Source organism: Microchirus variegatus (genome assembly GCF_963457635.1).
Source record: "Microchirus variegatus genome assembly, chromosome: 4".
NCBI lineage: Eukaryota > Metazoa > Chordata > Actinopteri > Pleuronectiformes > Soleidae > Microchirus > Microchirus variegatus.
In genome coordinates, this window is record NC_139805.1 from 22,418,843 (window position 1) to 22,435,164 (window position 16,322).

General features: G+C 40.5%; 1 protein-coding gene across 2 annotated transcripts; it reads left to right on the plus strand.

The window, feature by feature from the left end:
* Positions 1-9,011: 9,011 nt before the first annotated feature.
* echdc2 (enoyl CoA hydratase domain containing 2) lies at positions 9,012-15,430 on the plus strand. 2 transcript variants are annotated; one of them, XM_083888662.1, is made up of 12 exons: positions 9,012-9,379; positions 10,587-10,654; positions 10,927-11,014; positions 11,102-11,188; positions 11,274-11,366; positions 12,781-12,837; positions 13,671-13,733; positions 13,827-13,951; positions 14,044-14,119; positions 14,858-14,908; positions 14,997-15,044; positions 15,247-15,430. In XM_083888662.1, exons 1-12 carry the CDS (start codon positions 9,124-9,126, stop codon positions 15,351-15,353), a joined length of 1,119 nt encoding a protein of 372 aa, XP_083744788.1. In that variant the 5' UTR covers positions 9,012-9,123; the 3' UTR covers positions 15,354-15,430. The 2 variants fall into 2 exon arrangements, with proteins under 2 accessions (XP_083744788.1, XP_083744789.1); XM_083888663.1 differs by lacking the exon at positions 14,044-14,119.
* Positions 15,431-16,322: the final 892 nt, after the last annotated feature.

Sequence of the window (16,322 nt, forward strand, 5' to 3'; positions counted from 1 at the left end):
TTACTGCATCACGACAAAAGCGGATGCGAGTATAGATTTTTAATTTAAATGAAGGATGTGGACGAGAAAAATTATACGGTGGCAACGTTGCTGTCCTGTCTATGGATTTGCCATGACGGTAGTGTCAGAAATATGTTCAATAGAGAGTATGCGACAACATTAAGTTGTTAAGCTAATGAAGAGGAAACATCTTGGACATTTATTACCAGCTTTTTACAGTATGATGACCATTGTAAGTAGACCCTACAGTATTTCAGATACAGGTCTCTACCAAACGGTTGTTCATAATAAACCTGGTTTGCATAATTCATAAAGTACAACATTCAGAACAACACACATTAAGTGTTAGTGAGTTCAGCTTGATGCATTTTTCAATGAGATTTAGTGACTTAAAATGTGGTCGACCAAATGGTTGAGTGGTACCTTAAAGGGTTAAAGAATTCCTGATCCAAAGGGACAGTTTGAACATTTTAGAAAAGGCAAATAAATCCATCTATCCGTCCATCCATTAATGAATGTATGTAGTGTAACTTTGTTACATTCAAATAATTTGACAAATGAGTTCACATGACGCTGATCGAGGCTCCACAGTGCTGGAATGATGCTAGCACTGCACACAGGAAGCAGTTAGATTCATGTAAAGAGAGACAGAGGCAACAGCAATATTGCACATAGTATATAGTATATTCTACTTTCATGTCAGCCACTGTATACACACACATGCTCCCTCAGCCAGGTCTGTTAGTTTTGCTTGACAGATGCAGCATACAAATAATGTTACATCATTTCTGTTCACAGAGACCAAACAGATGCAGAACAATAACATCAACAAAAAACGAAACAAAAACGAAAAACTCATAAAATCCCTAAATTCTAATGGTTTAGAATAGATATTTATTGTCATTGCAACACAAAGAACTGTACAATGCAACAAGATGAGTGTTTTAGATGCTCAAAACAGTTAGACAAAGTTATAAAACACCACTAATTTGTCTAAAGTTCTCTTGTTCTCGTGGTAAAAAGTACTTAAACGAAACAAATTTGTCCCCCTTCAATTCAATTGAAATAGAAATATAACATAGCTTCTTAATGACGCTATATTTTATACTTTCTCCATGCCATCCAAAAGGGTCCTTCTACAACGGCTGAGGTTCTACCTGGAACCATTTGCTTTTGAAAAACCCTTTCCCGAAGAAAGGGTTTTTCAAGGGTTCTTGGTAACACTAATGGTTCCAGTAAGAACCATTTTGATCCAGAGAACTCTTTAAAACCCCTTTCCTGAATAAAGGTTTATAACAAGGTTCAAAAAGGGTTCTCCTATCAGGACAAGCTGAAGAACCTTATATGGTTCTACTTAGCACTTTTATGTGTAAGAACTGAAAATAAGTCCTGAGCTGAAGTCTCATGACTCGGAGATACAAGCACACACAGCTCCACAGATGTGACACGGACATCCTTTTACTGCAGCTCTGCTCCGGTCAGAGGAAACACACATCTCTGTCCTTTCTGAAGAAGAAGAAGAAGAAACGGCTGTAGTGAGGACAGAGCAGCCTCAGGGGGGGAAATTAGTCTATTTGATCAGTGTGGGTTTCTGTCTCCTCCCTCTGTCGTAGCCCTGCTGTCTAAATGGTCCTGCTGCTGGATCGTGTTCGCAGATAAAGCCTGGTGATCAGAATCATTAATGTCATTTTTCTCCCTGACTAATCTAAAAGGTGTCAGCTTCCCAAGGTGCCACCTGTGTGAGTGTGTGTGTGTGTGTGTGTGGGGTCACATGGTATTTGGAAGGTCTGGTGTTTCATGGTCATGTGGCTACAGAGTTTATGTGTCATGGATGTTCCCTGCGTTGGTGCTCGTGTGTGTTTTCCTGTGGTTGTGTGAACAGTATTTGTTTTTGCTTTTGTCTTTCAGCTTGAAGGTTGTGGCAAGTCTACATGTGTCCTTGGGCAAGACACTTGACCTTTTGTTGCTCCAGTATTGTGAGAAAGTATGGGTGAATGGCAAAGCTGTAGTGTAATGCAGCTTTGAGTGGTCATCAAGACTAGAAGAACGCTCTATAAACCCTTTTTTTAGGGTTAACCTTCCAGTTTGTAACAGAAGCTATACCTGACGTATGTTTGCTTATGCGTTGCCAACTGTCTGGTTTTCGTAGCCTTACCCTGGATTTCCACCAGGCGTGTTACAGCAGCGGAACGTCAGCGGCAGCTGGACGCATCGATAGGTAGCAGTTCTATTTTTGCCGTTGCGGAGTCTCGCCAAGCTCAACAGAGCAGATCACACCAGACAGGAAGTCCGACACAGAATCAAAGTAAAACACTTCCGCCCTCCCTTTCAAAATAAAACACAATACGCAGGTCATATAGCCTATCGCAACTTCACATCGACATTACGTCGTAACCGGTGCTACCAGGTCAACAGTCAATTGATTAGAGGGTCTCGGAGAGTCATAATGTACGACGAGAGACTGATTTTTGACACCAGATCAACAGTTCTTCCACATTGGAGAATGAAAGAAGCTGTGTTGTTGTTGTTTCCTTTATACACACAGTCTATCGCGGGATCTCGCAAACTCGCGTCCGCTCAGGATAATCGCGTGATATTCCGTGAATACGGCTGGATCCCAAGGCACTGCTGTGCTGCTTAACGCGCCCTGTTGGGATTGACGCCGGGCAGAGGACAAAGCAAAACCATGCCGCTGATGTTCCGCTGCTGTAACGCGCCCGGTGGAAATGATGTGGTTCAGTTTGGTACAGTTTGGAATGGTGAAGTCCTGGGTCAGGCTTGGATGTGGGCTGTGCCTGATGGCCGCGTATACAGTGGCGTTGTACCAGTGCGTCGACAGCGAACAACAACATTGAATGCGACACAACAGACAACAAATTAAGGACATCCAGCAGTTTGTCTCAATGAAACTCTATTATGAGAATAGACAGATATTTTTTTTTCTGTCGCCCAATCAGCTGATTGTCGTGGATGGACCTACCCTGACAGTACCGTACCATTTTACTCTGGTACCCCAACAGAAGGGTGTCAAAGAATGGATTGGTTGCGGTACTATTCCCAATGGAAATGCCATAAAACCACATTGGTGGACACACGGCTATACTTCGCAAACAACTACTGGACCTTGTCAGGACCAGTAGTCTTCATGGAGTACAAAACCTGGTCCTGATGAGGCATAACCTAATTTCTGAGGAACTGGTTAAGTTTAGGGCTAAGATTTTGAATTGTGATTACAGGTTTAAGTTAGGATTAGGCATTAAGTGGTTGTAGGGATAATGCATTGTTTAAGCCGTCCAAATAAATGCAAGTCCTAAGAGGAATAGGTTTGCAAGCCTGTGTGTGTGTTTAGGTGTGTGTGTGTGTGTGTTTGTGTGTGTGTGTGTGTGTGAAAGGAAACCTCTTTATTTTTTAATAAGGGCTTGTGCCTGTGCAGTGTCAGCTGTCAAACGTCTGACGTTGGGTCTAATCCTCGCTCCTGAAGGAAGGGCCTCCTCAATCTCTGGTGTCACTCACCTTTGTTTCACACGCATTACTTCACTTTTTTTTGCGTGTTGTTTTTTTTTCTTCAGAGGCACTCCCACACTAAATAACGACAGGGGAAAGTTTTTTCACAGCAGTGTAATCTATCCATTGTAGGCTGTCGCTGTAACTCCTCTCCTCCTTTCTCTCCCTGCGGCTCTACAGTATGTCGCCCATAACTCTTCTCCCATCCTGCTCCTGCTCCGTCTTTCAGGCTGAAAATCTTGGGCTATTTTTCACCTCCGTCGCATAACCAACTCCATCATTCTAATGTAATTGAAGCGAGAGTATACGACCGTCTATCAGTCACCCTCACTGCCTCCTCTCAGGTGGTGTGTTTGTGTGTGTGGGGAGAGAGGAAATTGAATATAAAGAGGTGGAATGTCATTTTTTTTTTTTTTACATTTTATTTATTGCATGTGGGCCGTAATGTCTTTGTGTTGCTCGAAAAATGTATTTTGTGAAGTGGAGTACATAGATGATGTTTGATGTCGACCAAGGACATCATAGCCGGGGGGGAAAAATGAACCCATTTGAACACCTTTTTTAATAAATATATATATGTTATTTGTCATGCCAACACTATGACAGCAATACTTCCTGCCCATCCCAGAATCATTCCCCATTGAAGATGTACATCTTCATAAATGAATCATACAGATGCAGTAGTAAATGTTCTTTTATGGAGGAAAATACATTTGAAATGACTATTTACTGCAGCGGCACAGTTGTTTATCGCAGAGAAGGAAACATTTATTTAGTTGAGACGAAGAGCGATATGCTATAGGATGCTTTGTGAGATATCAGGCAACAAATCATTTAAATCAAACAAATTGAACACGATCACTTGAATTTTCTTGCATTACTCACACGATCCCCCTCCTGACCCAACCCTCCCATTTATCTGGGCTTGGGACCAGCACTAGGAGTTCACTGGATGTGGCCGTCCCATGGCTGGGTTCACAGGAAAGGTCTGCGGGGGGAATTGAACCCTTTGCCCTATTGCCAGTCTATTAAAATAGCGGACCATAACCAACTGCATGGTTCTTTTATTATATTTTTAATGCACTTTTTAAATTCATCCTCACCTGCTGCTTTCTGGCTGCACGAAATGTCTGGCTCAGGTACATTTCTTGGTTTGAAAATGTGGCCCAACTGAGTTTGTAATTGAATCGTCCCTCCCTATAGGGGAGCAAGCTAAGTTTATAACAACGTTTAAAAACTGCTTTAACCGAGTCACGTGCACATTATCGGAAAATAAGTCCAATATCCTGTAGTTTGCTTTGCACATATGTCACAATACTGACACAATGTCAGGATTCTGGGGAAAAAATCCACTGGATCAGATGTTGGAAAAAGACAAAAGAGTCAAATCTGATATGACAAAACCATAAATGTCCACACAATGAGAGACGTGTGCCATCAATGTCATTTGGACAAAATCTAATACAACCTCCTGATACAAGGCTGACCCCTGCAGGATGTGAGGGAAAATGCCTCGTGATTGGCATTTGTCCATTGTCTATCTTGTGTGTCCTGAGTTCAGGGACACACTGTGTGTGTGTGTGTGTGTGTGTGTGTCAGCCTGCGTCCAACAGCGTTCTCACTTTCTGTCACTCGTACACATCTATTTTTCCATCTGAACGTGAGATGACTGAGGAATACACTCCCTGTTTACAAATCAACTCTACACAAGGCAATCGGAGATGGAAAGACTATACCCTGTTCGCTCAACAAGCCTCTGGCGGCCTCTGCTGGTCATATTGGCAAGTGCAAGTGTGGAAGCACAAACAAACGAACAAACAGACACACAGAGCCACCAAAAACAATACTTCACTCCCACTCCGGATTAACTCATTAAAACAGAGTCAGGATTAACTCTGTTTTATGATCACTCGGCTGTAACGTTTTTCGTCTTTCTGCCTGTTTTATCCATTATGTTAAATTCACATCAATAATCCATGTTATTAAGGTGTTTCTATGCAGTTAGGGTTTCAGTTTCACTTTATTGAATTGCTCCTTCCTTACCTAACACACACACACACACACACACACACACACACACACACACACACACACACACACACACACACACACACACACACACACACACACACACACACAGAGGCTGTTGTGTCATCAGATTCATCAGATCAGATGCTGTCTGACAGTAATTGCATAACCTGTAAAGACCTGCTCAATAATGCATGGTCAGACTAGACACGGGCTGCCTGATGGAAAACCTTACATCAACAACTCGCTTTGTGTGGACACTGCAGAGGATTGTGTACACGTTTGTGTGTGTGTATTTGGGCTTAGATGTGTTGTTGTGAGGACTATTTGAGGGCTAAGACTGGTTTTAGGGATTGGTGTCGAATATGGTTTAGGTTAGGGTTAGTATAAGGGTTGGGGTCAGGCGTTAAGATTAGATTTTCAGATTTAATGACTCTTCATTATCCACTCACCACCAATTTTATTAGGTACACCTGTTCATGTGCCGGTTAACACACATATCTATTCAGCCAATCACTTGGCAGCAACTCAATACATTTAGGCATGCACACATGGTCAAGACGACCTTCTGAAGGTCAAGCATTATAGAATAGAGAAGAAAGGTGATTTAAAGGTCTAGTGCACGTGTCAAACTCAAGGCCCGTGGGCCAGATGTGGCCCGTCACGTAATTTTATTAGGCCCGCAGGTGATTAATTGGTCTTAAAAATCTGTGTTAAAATAGGTCTATGCTGCTTTAAGGCGTGCGTTGACCATAAACTACATTTCCCACAATGCATGGTGATTGTGTTACCCACAATCGGCATCGCCACTAGATTGTAGTGTATCATTGTATATGCATCATGCGACGAGTGAAATTGAATAAGTAATAAATACAGAAAGATATTTAGCAATATGTTATGGAGTAGTTAGCATTATTTTACATTATATTTGGTCACGTTTAGTTACATTTATTCTGTATGACAGTTACATCTGGCCCTTTGAGGGTAACCATTATGCTGATGTGACTAAAAATGCTCAAAAATTACTGGAAAATTGGGAATTTGGGAACAAAAAATTTCTAAAAAAAAAAATAATGAAGAAGTTTTCATGAAAATCACATACATTTATTTGCGCGGGTGAAAAACACCCGACAATGGTGTTCTAGGGTTAAGGAGACTTTGCTTTATCGAGATATATAAACATCTATGTACCTACCCCATTCCTACTACACAAAACTCAATTTTATAGACGACTTTATCCCATTTACAGTATTTTATATGACGTTGTTAATGTTCTCAGTACAACAGAAGAATTTGCCATTTCCATCTCCTGCTGTTCTTCATCTTTATTAAAATGTGTATTTTGTATAATCTTTAAAACTGATTTACATTTTCACTCTGCTATAATTCACCTGTTCCATAATTTTACCCCCCACAACATTTTGAGCTGTAAACCATGGGTCTCAAACTTGCGGTCCGTGGGCCACACATGGCCCTCCAATCAATTTAATATGGCCCTCCACTTACAGTTTTTCTCCATTGGTTTGGCTCATTTCTTGAAACAGAAATTACATTCTCAAAACAACATGGACAAATCTCCAGACACTTCGCAATTGTCCACAACAGAATTGCATTTCTCATTAATTTATCAATTTGCAATTGTCTTACACATCTTTGCAAATGATTAAGTACAGGTAGCACACAGTTAGCACAGTTAGCCTTCATTTAGCACAGTTTCCAAGTGAATAGATCTTGTTGATCTAAACTGATTATCGAAGTCTCAGTCTAATGGATGTTCTCTGCAAAACATGTCAGCATCATTTCATTGTGCAAGTCATCACTTGCACAATAGTCTGTTCAATTGTCAAAATTAGTCAAGAACATAATACCATGAATACTATATATGAATCTCTTTTAAAAAATAAACATTTGATAAATATATCATAATTGACACATTCTTTGATCTGATCTGTCATCTGAGATGTGTGAAACTCCTCATTTGTTAGTAAAGTTCTATTTTCACCTGACCTTGACCTCAATTACACAGAAGCTCCTCATTTTCTTGAACCACCTTCATTCATTTGATCCCTGACAATGAGAGGTCTGGTAGGGCCTCACCTACCAAAGTATGCAATCGTGTGGGACAGTGTGAATTTCCTCCGTGGTGTTCCTACCACCTTACTCTCCTTTCCTCAATCCTATTGAAGAGTTTTTCTCTGCTTGGTGTTAGAGAGTGTATGAGCATCAGGCTCATAATAAGAGGTCCCTGCTCTATGCAATGGACGCTGCATGTGACGATATTACAGGAGATCGGTGCAGGGGATGGTTGTGACATGCACAGCGTTTCTTCCCTCATTGCAGCACAATGGAAAATATACACTGTGATGTGGATGAGAATCTGTGGCCAAACAGACAGCAGCGTGTGGCTGGCAAGGAGGGCGAGGACAGAAATGTCCTCAAGAAATGTTAGTTTTGAATCTCCAGCTTTATTTTGTTTATGTGTTTGTATATTCTATATGTGTATTCTATATATATTTTTATGCTGATGTATGGAAGTTAGTTGATATCTGTGAATAAAAATGGTTACAAATTCCTTGGCAGTATGAGTGCAATGTGTGATGTCAAACCTTGGAGGGTACTCTTACCATAAAATCCCCCCCCCCCCCCCAAAAAAAAAAAAATCAGTATTCTACACAATTGTATTCTGTTAGCTGGACAAAAATACTAGTACAGTAACCATTGTCAATGAAGGACTGGGCTAAGACTGAGAGGTGGACATGAGGGATATTTCAATGGTCCTCTGCCACAGCGACAAAACATCTAAACGTTTTGACTTGCAGTGCTTACACAATGCCAAAGGGACAATGAATTTTGGGGGCACTGACTATTTATATGAGAAGGAAATCTAGTTTTGAAGCATGAGTGAACAGTTTTGAGAAAGACATGAGCTTTTGCAAGTGAACTATGGTGTTGTGCTGAACTGTAAGACTGTTGTGCCAAACGATCTTAGAGTTTTGAGAATGTCATTTCAGTTTCAAGAAATGAGCCAAACCAATGGAGAAAAACTGTCATATCAAATAGTTATCATACCATATATAGTAAAAACGCTTATTTTTAAATGTCATTAATATAACTACGTGATTCACCCAATGTCAGCTGAGATAGGCACAGCACCCCCCCCCCCGCGATAATGGATGGATGGATAATTACGTGATATCATTTTGAGCTCATATCACCCACCTCTACTCAACAGTTGGTTTTACCCAAAAAGTGTGACCTTGACTGCCCCCTGCTGACCAGACTCGACGCTCAGTGCACCCCCCCGTTTTTGAGTGGGAGACCCTGTTGTAAAGTGTAAAATAAAGTAAGACATGTTGTGATAAAACGTTGATATTGTGAGGTGTACCTATTAAAGTGGTAACCATGAGTGTACTTCAGTCTGTGGTGAACGAGTTATTACTATTTATTTTTGCGCTGTCATTTGAAGGTCACTTGAAGAGCAGCTAAATCCGCTTCCTGTTTACCTGTCCCAAACTTCCTGTACTACACTACAACTCTGCGGCTTCTTCTTCTTCTTCTTTCTCTGGCTTGAAGAGTAAAGAACCAGGCGTCATGTTAAAGCTCCTTCGCAGAGTAGACGGCGGGACGTGGAAGTGTCTGGAAGCAACGCTGCGGGGAACGCACTTCCGGGCCTCGTCTGCGTTTCACCGCGACAGAGCGCAAACGTTAGCCGGTAGACGTGAACCTCTGACGGGAGGCATTCAAGCCCCGAGCCGTAGGCAGCAGCAGCAGCAGCAGCAGCAGCACACAGCGGCTGCAGCAGAGCCTGTGGAGGTGGATGTGAAGCGGTTAGAGGAGGGAGACGACGGTAGGGAGCCACTTTTCATATAATTCACCACTTTGACAAAGTGTTCACACATATCACACTGTACAGCATTAAAGCGTGTAAGCTTCAAAGTGTAAAACAACCACAAATTAAACACGAAATATTCCCACAAGTGACAGCACATTCTGGAATATTAATACATCATGGAAGTTATGAGACATTACATCAGAGTGTTAGATGTATATATCTGGCTGTGCATTAGTGCGTCGCAATAATTTAAGGACGGTTTAAATGATTTGAATGTTAATCATTAAAGAGACCGTTTGTAGGAGTAAACATTTTATAAATGCATTTGTTTCAGCAGAAATGCTGAATGTAGAGGAAAACAACAAAACACACATCAAACTGAGACATTTCACAAGTCTGAGCCAAAATGATTATACATCTTATTCCTCAGTATGTTCATCTGTATTTAGTCTTTGTTACATTTGGTTGAATAACATTATATTGCAATTGATACTGATATTGATTTATTGACTAGCCCTACTTTAAATATTATACCTCAGATTTATAGTTTAAGTACTATTACTAGTATTTATTACTACTACTACTAACAGTGTGTACACTGTGGGCACAGTTATTAGGCCTGTTGTATGTATTCCTGAGGATTAATTTTTCTTGCTGAACAAATACAGTTAATCCAAAATGTAAAATAAACCTCAAAACTGAATATTCAATAAAGGAAAAGCGAGTTAAGGCTTTCTCAGGAGAATATCTGTGTGCGCAGAATTATTACGCAACTAAATGAAAAACTAACATCTTCCCATCTCACTTGTTTATTTTTCATTTATTCCTAGAGCAAGAATAACAAATAAACCACTATCACTTTTACAAACTTCTCACAAAATGAAAAAAATAATAAAAACAATGAATAAAGATAAGGGATAAAATATTGATACCAATAAATAATCATGATATAAAAAGTTTGCCCATAAAGAATTTAAAAACATATGTTGTTTCTGCAAATTTCCACTTTAATTATCTATAATTTATTAAAAAATTATAATCGATATTGACTGATTTGACAAGGTTAATTATATTTGAGACAATCTTCTCAGAAACCTACAGTTTTTTTTAAAACCTGTGATGTCAAACAATAGAACACGCATTTCAAGATCACACTGGGAAAAATAATGGCAATTTATCAGGCAATTTTTTTAATAATTGTGTTTTATGTATATTTTTTTAGGAATAGTGGAGGTGCAAATGTGTCGACACAAAGCGAGAAACGCTCTGGGCCACGTGTTTGTGTCACAGGTGAGCCAACGTCTACATGTCTCTCTAACACACTCCATTTAGCCTCATTCATTCATTCATTCAGCCAAAACAAAGTCTTTACCATAACCAGTTCATACCTAACACTAACCATAACCTAACCACAATTCAAACGTAAGCAGTTCCTCAGAAATTAGATTCTACCTCATTAAAACCAGGTTCTGGTCTCCATGACAACCACTGGTCAGTGTTTATGTCAGAAAAAGGTCCTAAAGAGGTGACAAATACAAGGACACTGTGTCATGTGAGTGCAGATGAGGGAGCTGGTGTCCACTCTGTCCAGTGACTCATCAGTCCGTGTGGTCGTCTTCAAGAGTTTAGTACCAAAGGTTTTCTGTGCAGGTAAAAATATCCTCTGGGCATGTACACCTGTGATCTCAGCCTGTGTGTGTATGTGTGTGTGACACGTGTGCTGCTGCCTGTTCACAGGGGCAGACCTGAAGGAGAGAGCTTTGATGACGGACAGCGAGTCTGACCTGTTTGTCCACGGCCTGCGTTCACTCATGACTCAGATAGGTACGACACGGAGCTGACCCGCGCTGAAGCCTGAACGTGTAGACACACAGATGCCGACTTTCATTTCTTTGTCGTAATAATGCAGCACTGTTGCCCATGCCGACCATCGCAGCCATTGATGGTGTTGCCGTGGGCGGTGGACTGGAGCTTGCTTTGGCCTGTGACCTCCGTACTGCAGGTGAGTCGTCGGTGCGTTTACATCCATGTTAAGTCTGATTTTAGTTGGACTAAGACAGGTTTTTATTAATTAATTAACTAGTTCATTTATTAATTTAATTATGAATTAATTGATTCATTAATTAAGTAAAGGGAAAAGGCATATTAATAAACATTACAATGTAAATTTGTCAGGTTGTAGCCTAAGGCTAATTTCTGCTGTAATTCCTTGGCACGTTGATGTTAGAAGGGATAAAAATGAAAATACAAAAAAGTAACATAAATGAGGAAATGGTGTCTGGTGTAACTGCACATAAACCTATTGCACAAACCCCATTGCACATCATTACACAAATGTATGTATGGTCACATGTTTGGTTACTCCTCCATCACAGTTTCAGCTGCTTTTTAAATGTTCTCTCACTGAAGGTGGGACACGGTTCCAAAAAGCACAACCTTTGAATGAGAGGACATTTTGAGAAATCAATGTCCAATAATTAGGTTTTTTCTTAACGTCATGTAAACATGTTAGTCTGACTAAAATCGAACTAGTCTTAGTCAGATTAACATACCTAATGTGATCCATAGTCCGATTACTCCTGCATGTATACGCTTAGTCGGACTGGAGTTGGACTTGGCGTTCTGCGCATACACCAACATTTCACTCCACATTGACAACCCTCTTAACATTATGAGAGGAGACGTGATAAGTTGCTCCAGCAGCGTGGGACTTCAATTATTCAGGAAGTTTACTAAGTCACTTATTACATAAACCCTTTTAAAAATAATTAATAATATAATTTATTACTTGGTATCAAAAGTAATAAAGTGACAACAAATTTCTTTTGGAAATTAATCCATACATTTTTGGCATTTTCCCTCTGATATGAGTTGCTACTGCTAACCTTGACATTATTAATGATTACATTACATGACAGAACTCTTCAAAGTCATGACTTTGACGCATTTTAAATCCTCATGACAGATTTAGACTAATGACTGACTCAAGTTTTAATTTAGTGTGGGTTATTCATGCTCAGCCTGACCCGTCGGTCGCGGAAGTTTCCTGTCAAGAAGACCGCTTTAATTATTAAAGATAAAGAACATTTTGATGAAATGGTGCAGCAGGTGTTTAAAAAAAAAACACTGTGAGTCAGTGGACGTTTGAGAATCTGGCATTTGGAGACTGCACGATTAATGATGCACTGATGAGCTGAGACACTAATGAGACCAATGCTGAGGTCAGAAACATCTGCCCAGCAGTTCCTGCTGCTGGACCTGATTGGTTGGTTTATGCAGCTAAGTGATTGGCTGATCACTGAGGTAAGCAGGTGCTCTGTTGCTCTAAAAGAGTCATCAGTCAGACTTTGTGTCCTCTCTAGTTTAATAGTGGCTCAGACCTTCAACTGTCCTCTGTGTATGTGTGTGTGTTTCAGTGTATTCAGCACAGATGGGACTGATTGAGACGACACGGGGGCTGCTCCCAGGAGCGGGTAAGACTAACAGAGGTCACACACATGAGCGGAGTGAAGGCACGAGACTGGTGAAAAATGTCCTGTCACAATTATGATTATGAAAAATGATTAAGTCGAGCTTTTTAACATAAACAGATGCAACCGCCATAATCTTCATTTCAGAAAATGTGACACTGACATTCGTCAGATTTTTTGATACAGAGAAATCTCATGTTACTAATATTATTATGAAAATGCAACAAAATATAAACAAATAGCAAATGATGTAAAAAATGTTGGGAATATTACTAAAACATATAGATTTAACATTACAAAACCATTACTTGTGTCAACAAAAACACAACAAAATATTGTAATTTTGTAAGAACATGTTATTTTTTGTGTGAAAAATAAGAATCTTAATCAAGATAATCATAAATCCAAGTGGCAACCGGTTGCAAATAGAAGTTCACAGATGTCAACTACAGTCAGGCTGCTATACCAGCTGTCAATCACACTGGTCTTCACTCATATTTCCTCTAAGCTTCCTGGTTGGCTTCATGGAGGAAACTGGAAGACCACACTCACATTTCAATACACGGTCTATGACTAAATGATGGTTTATGGCAGACTATCCCTTGTTGCAATTGAAAATAATTCACTAGAACTGTATGTTGGCACACTAGACAGCATTTTCAAGTCAATCACATACAATATTAATTTAATTTTCCCTGTTCACAATTATTATTCACCGCGATTAACTAATTGTGAGTTTTTTTTATTTTTTTTTACTGCAATGTGCGATAATATCATGCATTGTCCCATTCCCATGTCTCAAAACAACTTTGACCTTGACGTGGTCTGTCCTGCAGGGGGCAGTCAGCGGCTGCCGAGGATGGTGGGCATCACTCTGGCCAAAGAGCTCATCTTCACAGGTATAGAAAATGCAAACATGTTGCTGTAGGAACATGATGCTTATGGTGTCATGAGCATTTTGTGCACCACTCTCTCTCTGTGTCTGTGATCAGGGAGGTGTGTGGGAGGACAGGCAGCTCTGGAGATGGGCCTCGTAAACAGAGCTGTAGAGCAGAACCAGACTGGAGACGCTGCCTACAGAGAAGCACTGGGCCTGGCCAGAGAGATTCTGCCCCAGGTCAGACCAAAACTAAAAACACACTCTTTTCTCTCTGACGCAATTCAGACACTGATGCATCCTCCATCTCCTTGTACTCCTCCACCACTCAGCCACCTCTCTGTAAGAGCCCATCTCCTCTGCTTGCTTTCTACCTCTTTCTCCTCTGCCCTCCTTATCTCCCCCCAGGTGTTTCCTCTCTCTCCTTCCTCCTCTTTCCTCCCCTCTCTTCAGGCCTCTGTCGTTCCATATATCTTCCACTCCAGTTCAGATGCCTGCAGTGGAGCCCTGCTGGAGTGGCAGTCAAGTGGAGAAATGACCAAATAATACACACACAAACACACACACTGGTGTTAGTGTTGGTTGAATAAATGACACTAGTTTGCTTTGAGTTAAAGTAGAAATGGTGATGTTTTGTTTAGTTTCAGAAAAGAAAAATGCATTAGGAGTTGCATCGGACCACAATGGTTGTAATCTGATCAAACTCATGTATTTAATGGCTTCTAAAGTCCAGTCCAGTTCAGGATTCCAGGTGTATACGGAGCTCTGGATGTCATGTGACTCAGTTTATTTACACTGTCATGGCAGCAGGAAAAGCTCCTGTGCCACTTTCAAGCCAGAGTTAGCCATGAAGATATATCGCATACATCACAGAACCAACTATGGATATAAGCAGACGCATAATTCCAGACATGCACTTTTCTGACATCTTCAACTTACACGTAAACTTGACATCATCCTACTCTGGAGAACAGTTAGAAATAGCAAAAAAATGGTAGAATCAGAAGTAGTGGATCTGTACTAGTAAAGGCCCTTTTCTTTTACATATTCATATACTTTTATGAAGTCTGTGTACATTACAGCGTCTCATATGACATGTGTCATCATCACCCTTCAGCTGTGATGTTCTTCATCTGTGTTGCTCAGGCGCCGATCGCTGTGCGAATGGCAAAAGAAGCTATGAACAGAGGCAGCGAGGTACAATGACTCGTTTCACATTTCCCTGTTTTTTTGTTTTTTTTTACCCTCCCAGCCACTGTTTGCTAACTGGAAATTGTTTTTACAGGTCAACATGAGTTCAGCGATGGCTATAGAGAGAATGTGCTATGCTCGGGTAAGATATCCATCCATCCTGCTTGTCCTGTTTATCCTTTAAAGGTCTAGGCTGTAAGAATTAAGATGTGTGTCTATCAGGCAGTTCATTCCTCTCTTTGTTATGATGCACAGTATTTGTTTGTGTTTGTTTGTACCCATTATTGCAGTCTCATGTTCTCTTGGTCATATGTCTGCTGTAATCCATGTCCCTCTCTTTGCAGGTCATCCCCACACAGGACAGACGGGAGGGTATGGCTGCCTTCATAGAGAAGAGACCTCCACAGTACACTGGCCAATAGACTGCTCTGTGACTTTTTCTACCTGGTAGGATGTTAACCATCGTCTGTGTCAATCTGTGACAATAAGGACTTTGATAGTAGCTGTTTGTACATTATAGGAACATATGACTAGTGACTAGTAATAAAAAGGCCACACAAGTGTCATCTCCAGTTTATGGGAATGTACATTCTTTATTTTTCCCAATCTTGAAAACATGACTCTCAGCAGCAACATGACACCGGCAGAGCAGATAAATAGTATTGTTACCTTTTAACATTTCTCATCTGAATTGTGTCTGATGAGAAATATAAACAAAAAAACCAAAAGGAGATATTCAGGGCTTAACATATAATCAAACATTTTCAGAAGAAGTAGAAGCACAATTTTTAAAGCTCCATTTCATCTGCTGCTTTTGTTTATGTTGAAAGTTCAGCCTCGGGAACCTGCACGATATTTTGCAAGCTCATTCGACAAATAATTTACAGAAAACGAGGCCATAATTCACTGTGGAGATGAGGTGATGTGTGTGTTCAGCTAATGGCTATTTTCAGGTTAACACTTAGTCCATTATATTTAGTTAATTTCCATTAACACAAAGATTTTCCATAAAAAGTGTTGGTTTCCTGTCACTGCTGAAGCCACAATTCACTTTTCCCCTCAAAATGATGTATGTTTTTTTTAAAGCAACACTATGCAACTTTTCTGAATGTGTTGTGACTGGAGCAAACACTCCACCATGAAAGTAAGTGTTTGATGACTTTTTAACGGACCTCTGTTCAGCATTACTCTTTAACTTGATGCGCCTGCTTCTGGCAGTTTCAACCGCCAACAACTTTACTCGCTCACCAATTTGACATTGGCCCCATTAGAGTCTGGTGTTAACGTCCCTCCTGAATGATGCCATCACATGTGAACAGCATGAAGTACAGGTCTTTGAACGCACCCTTCAGTCAGCTACTCCCGACTCATTTCTCTCTCTAGCTGTCACAGTCTGTACAGTCACGTGTTATAAAGATTT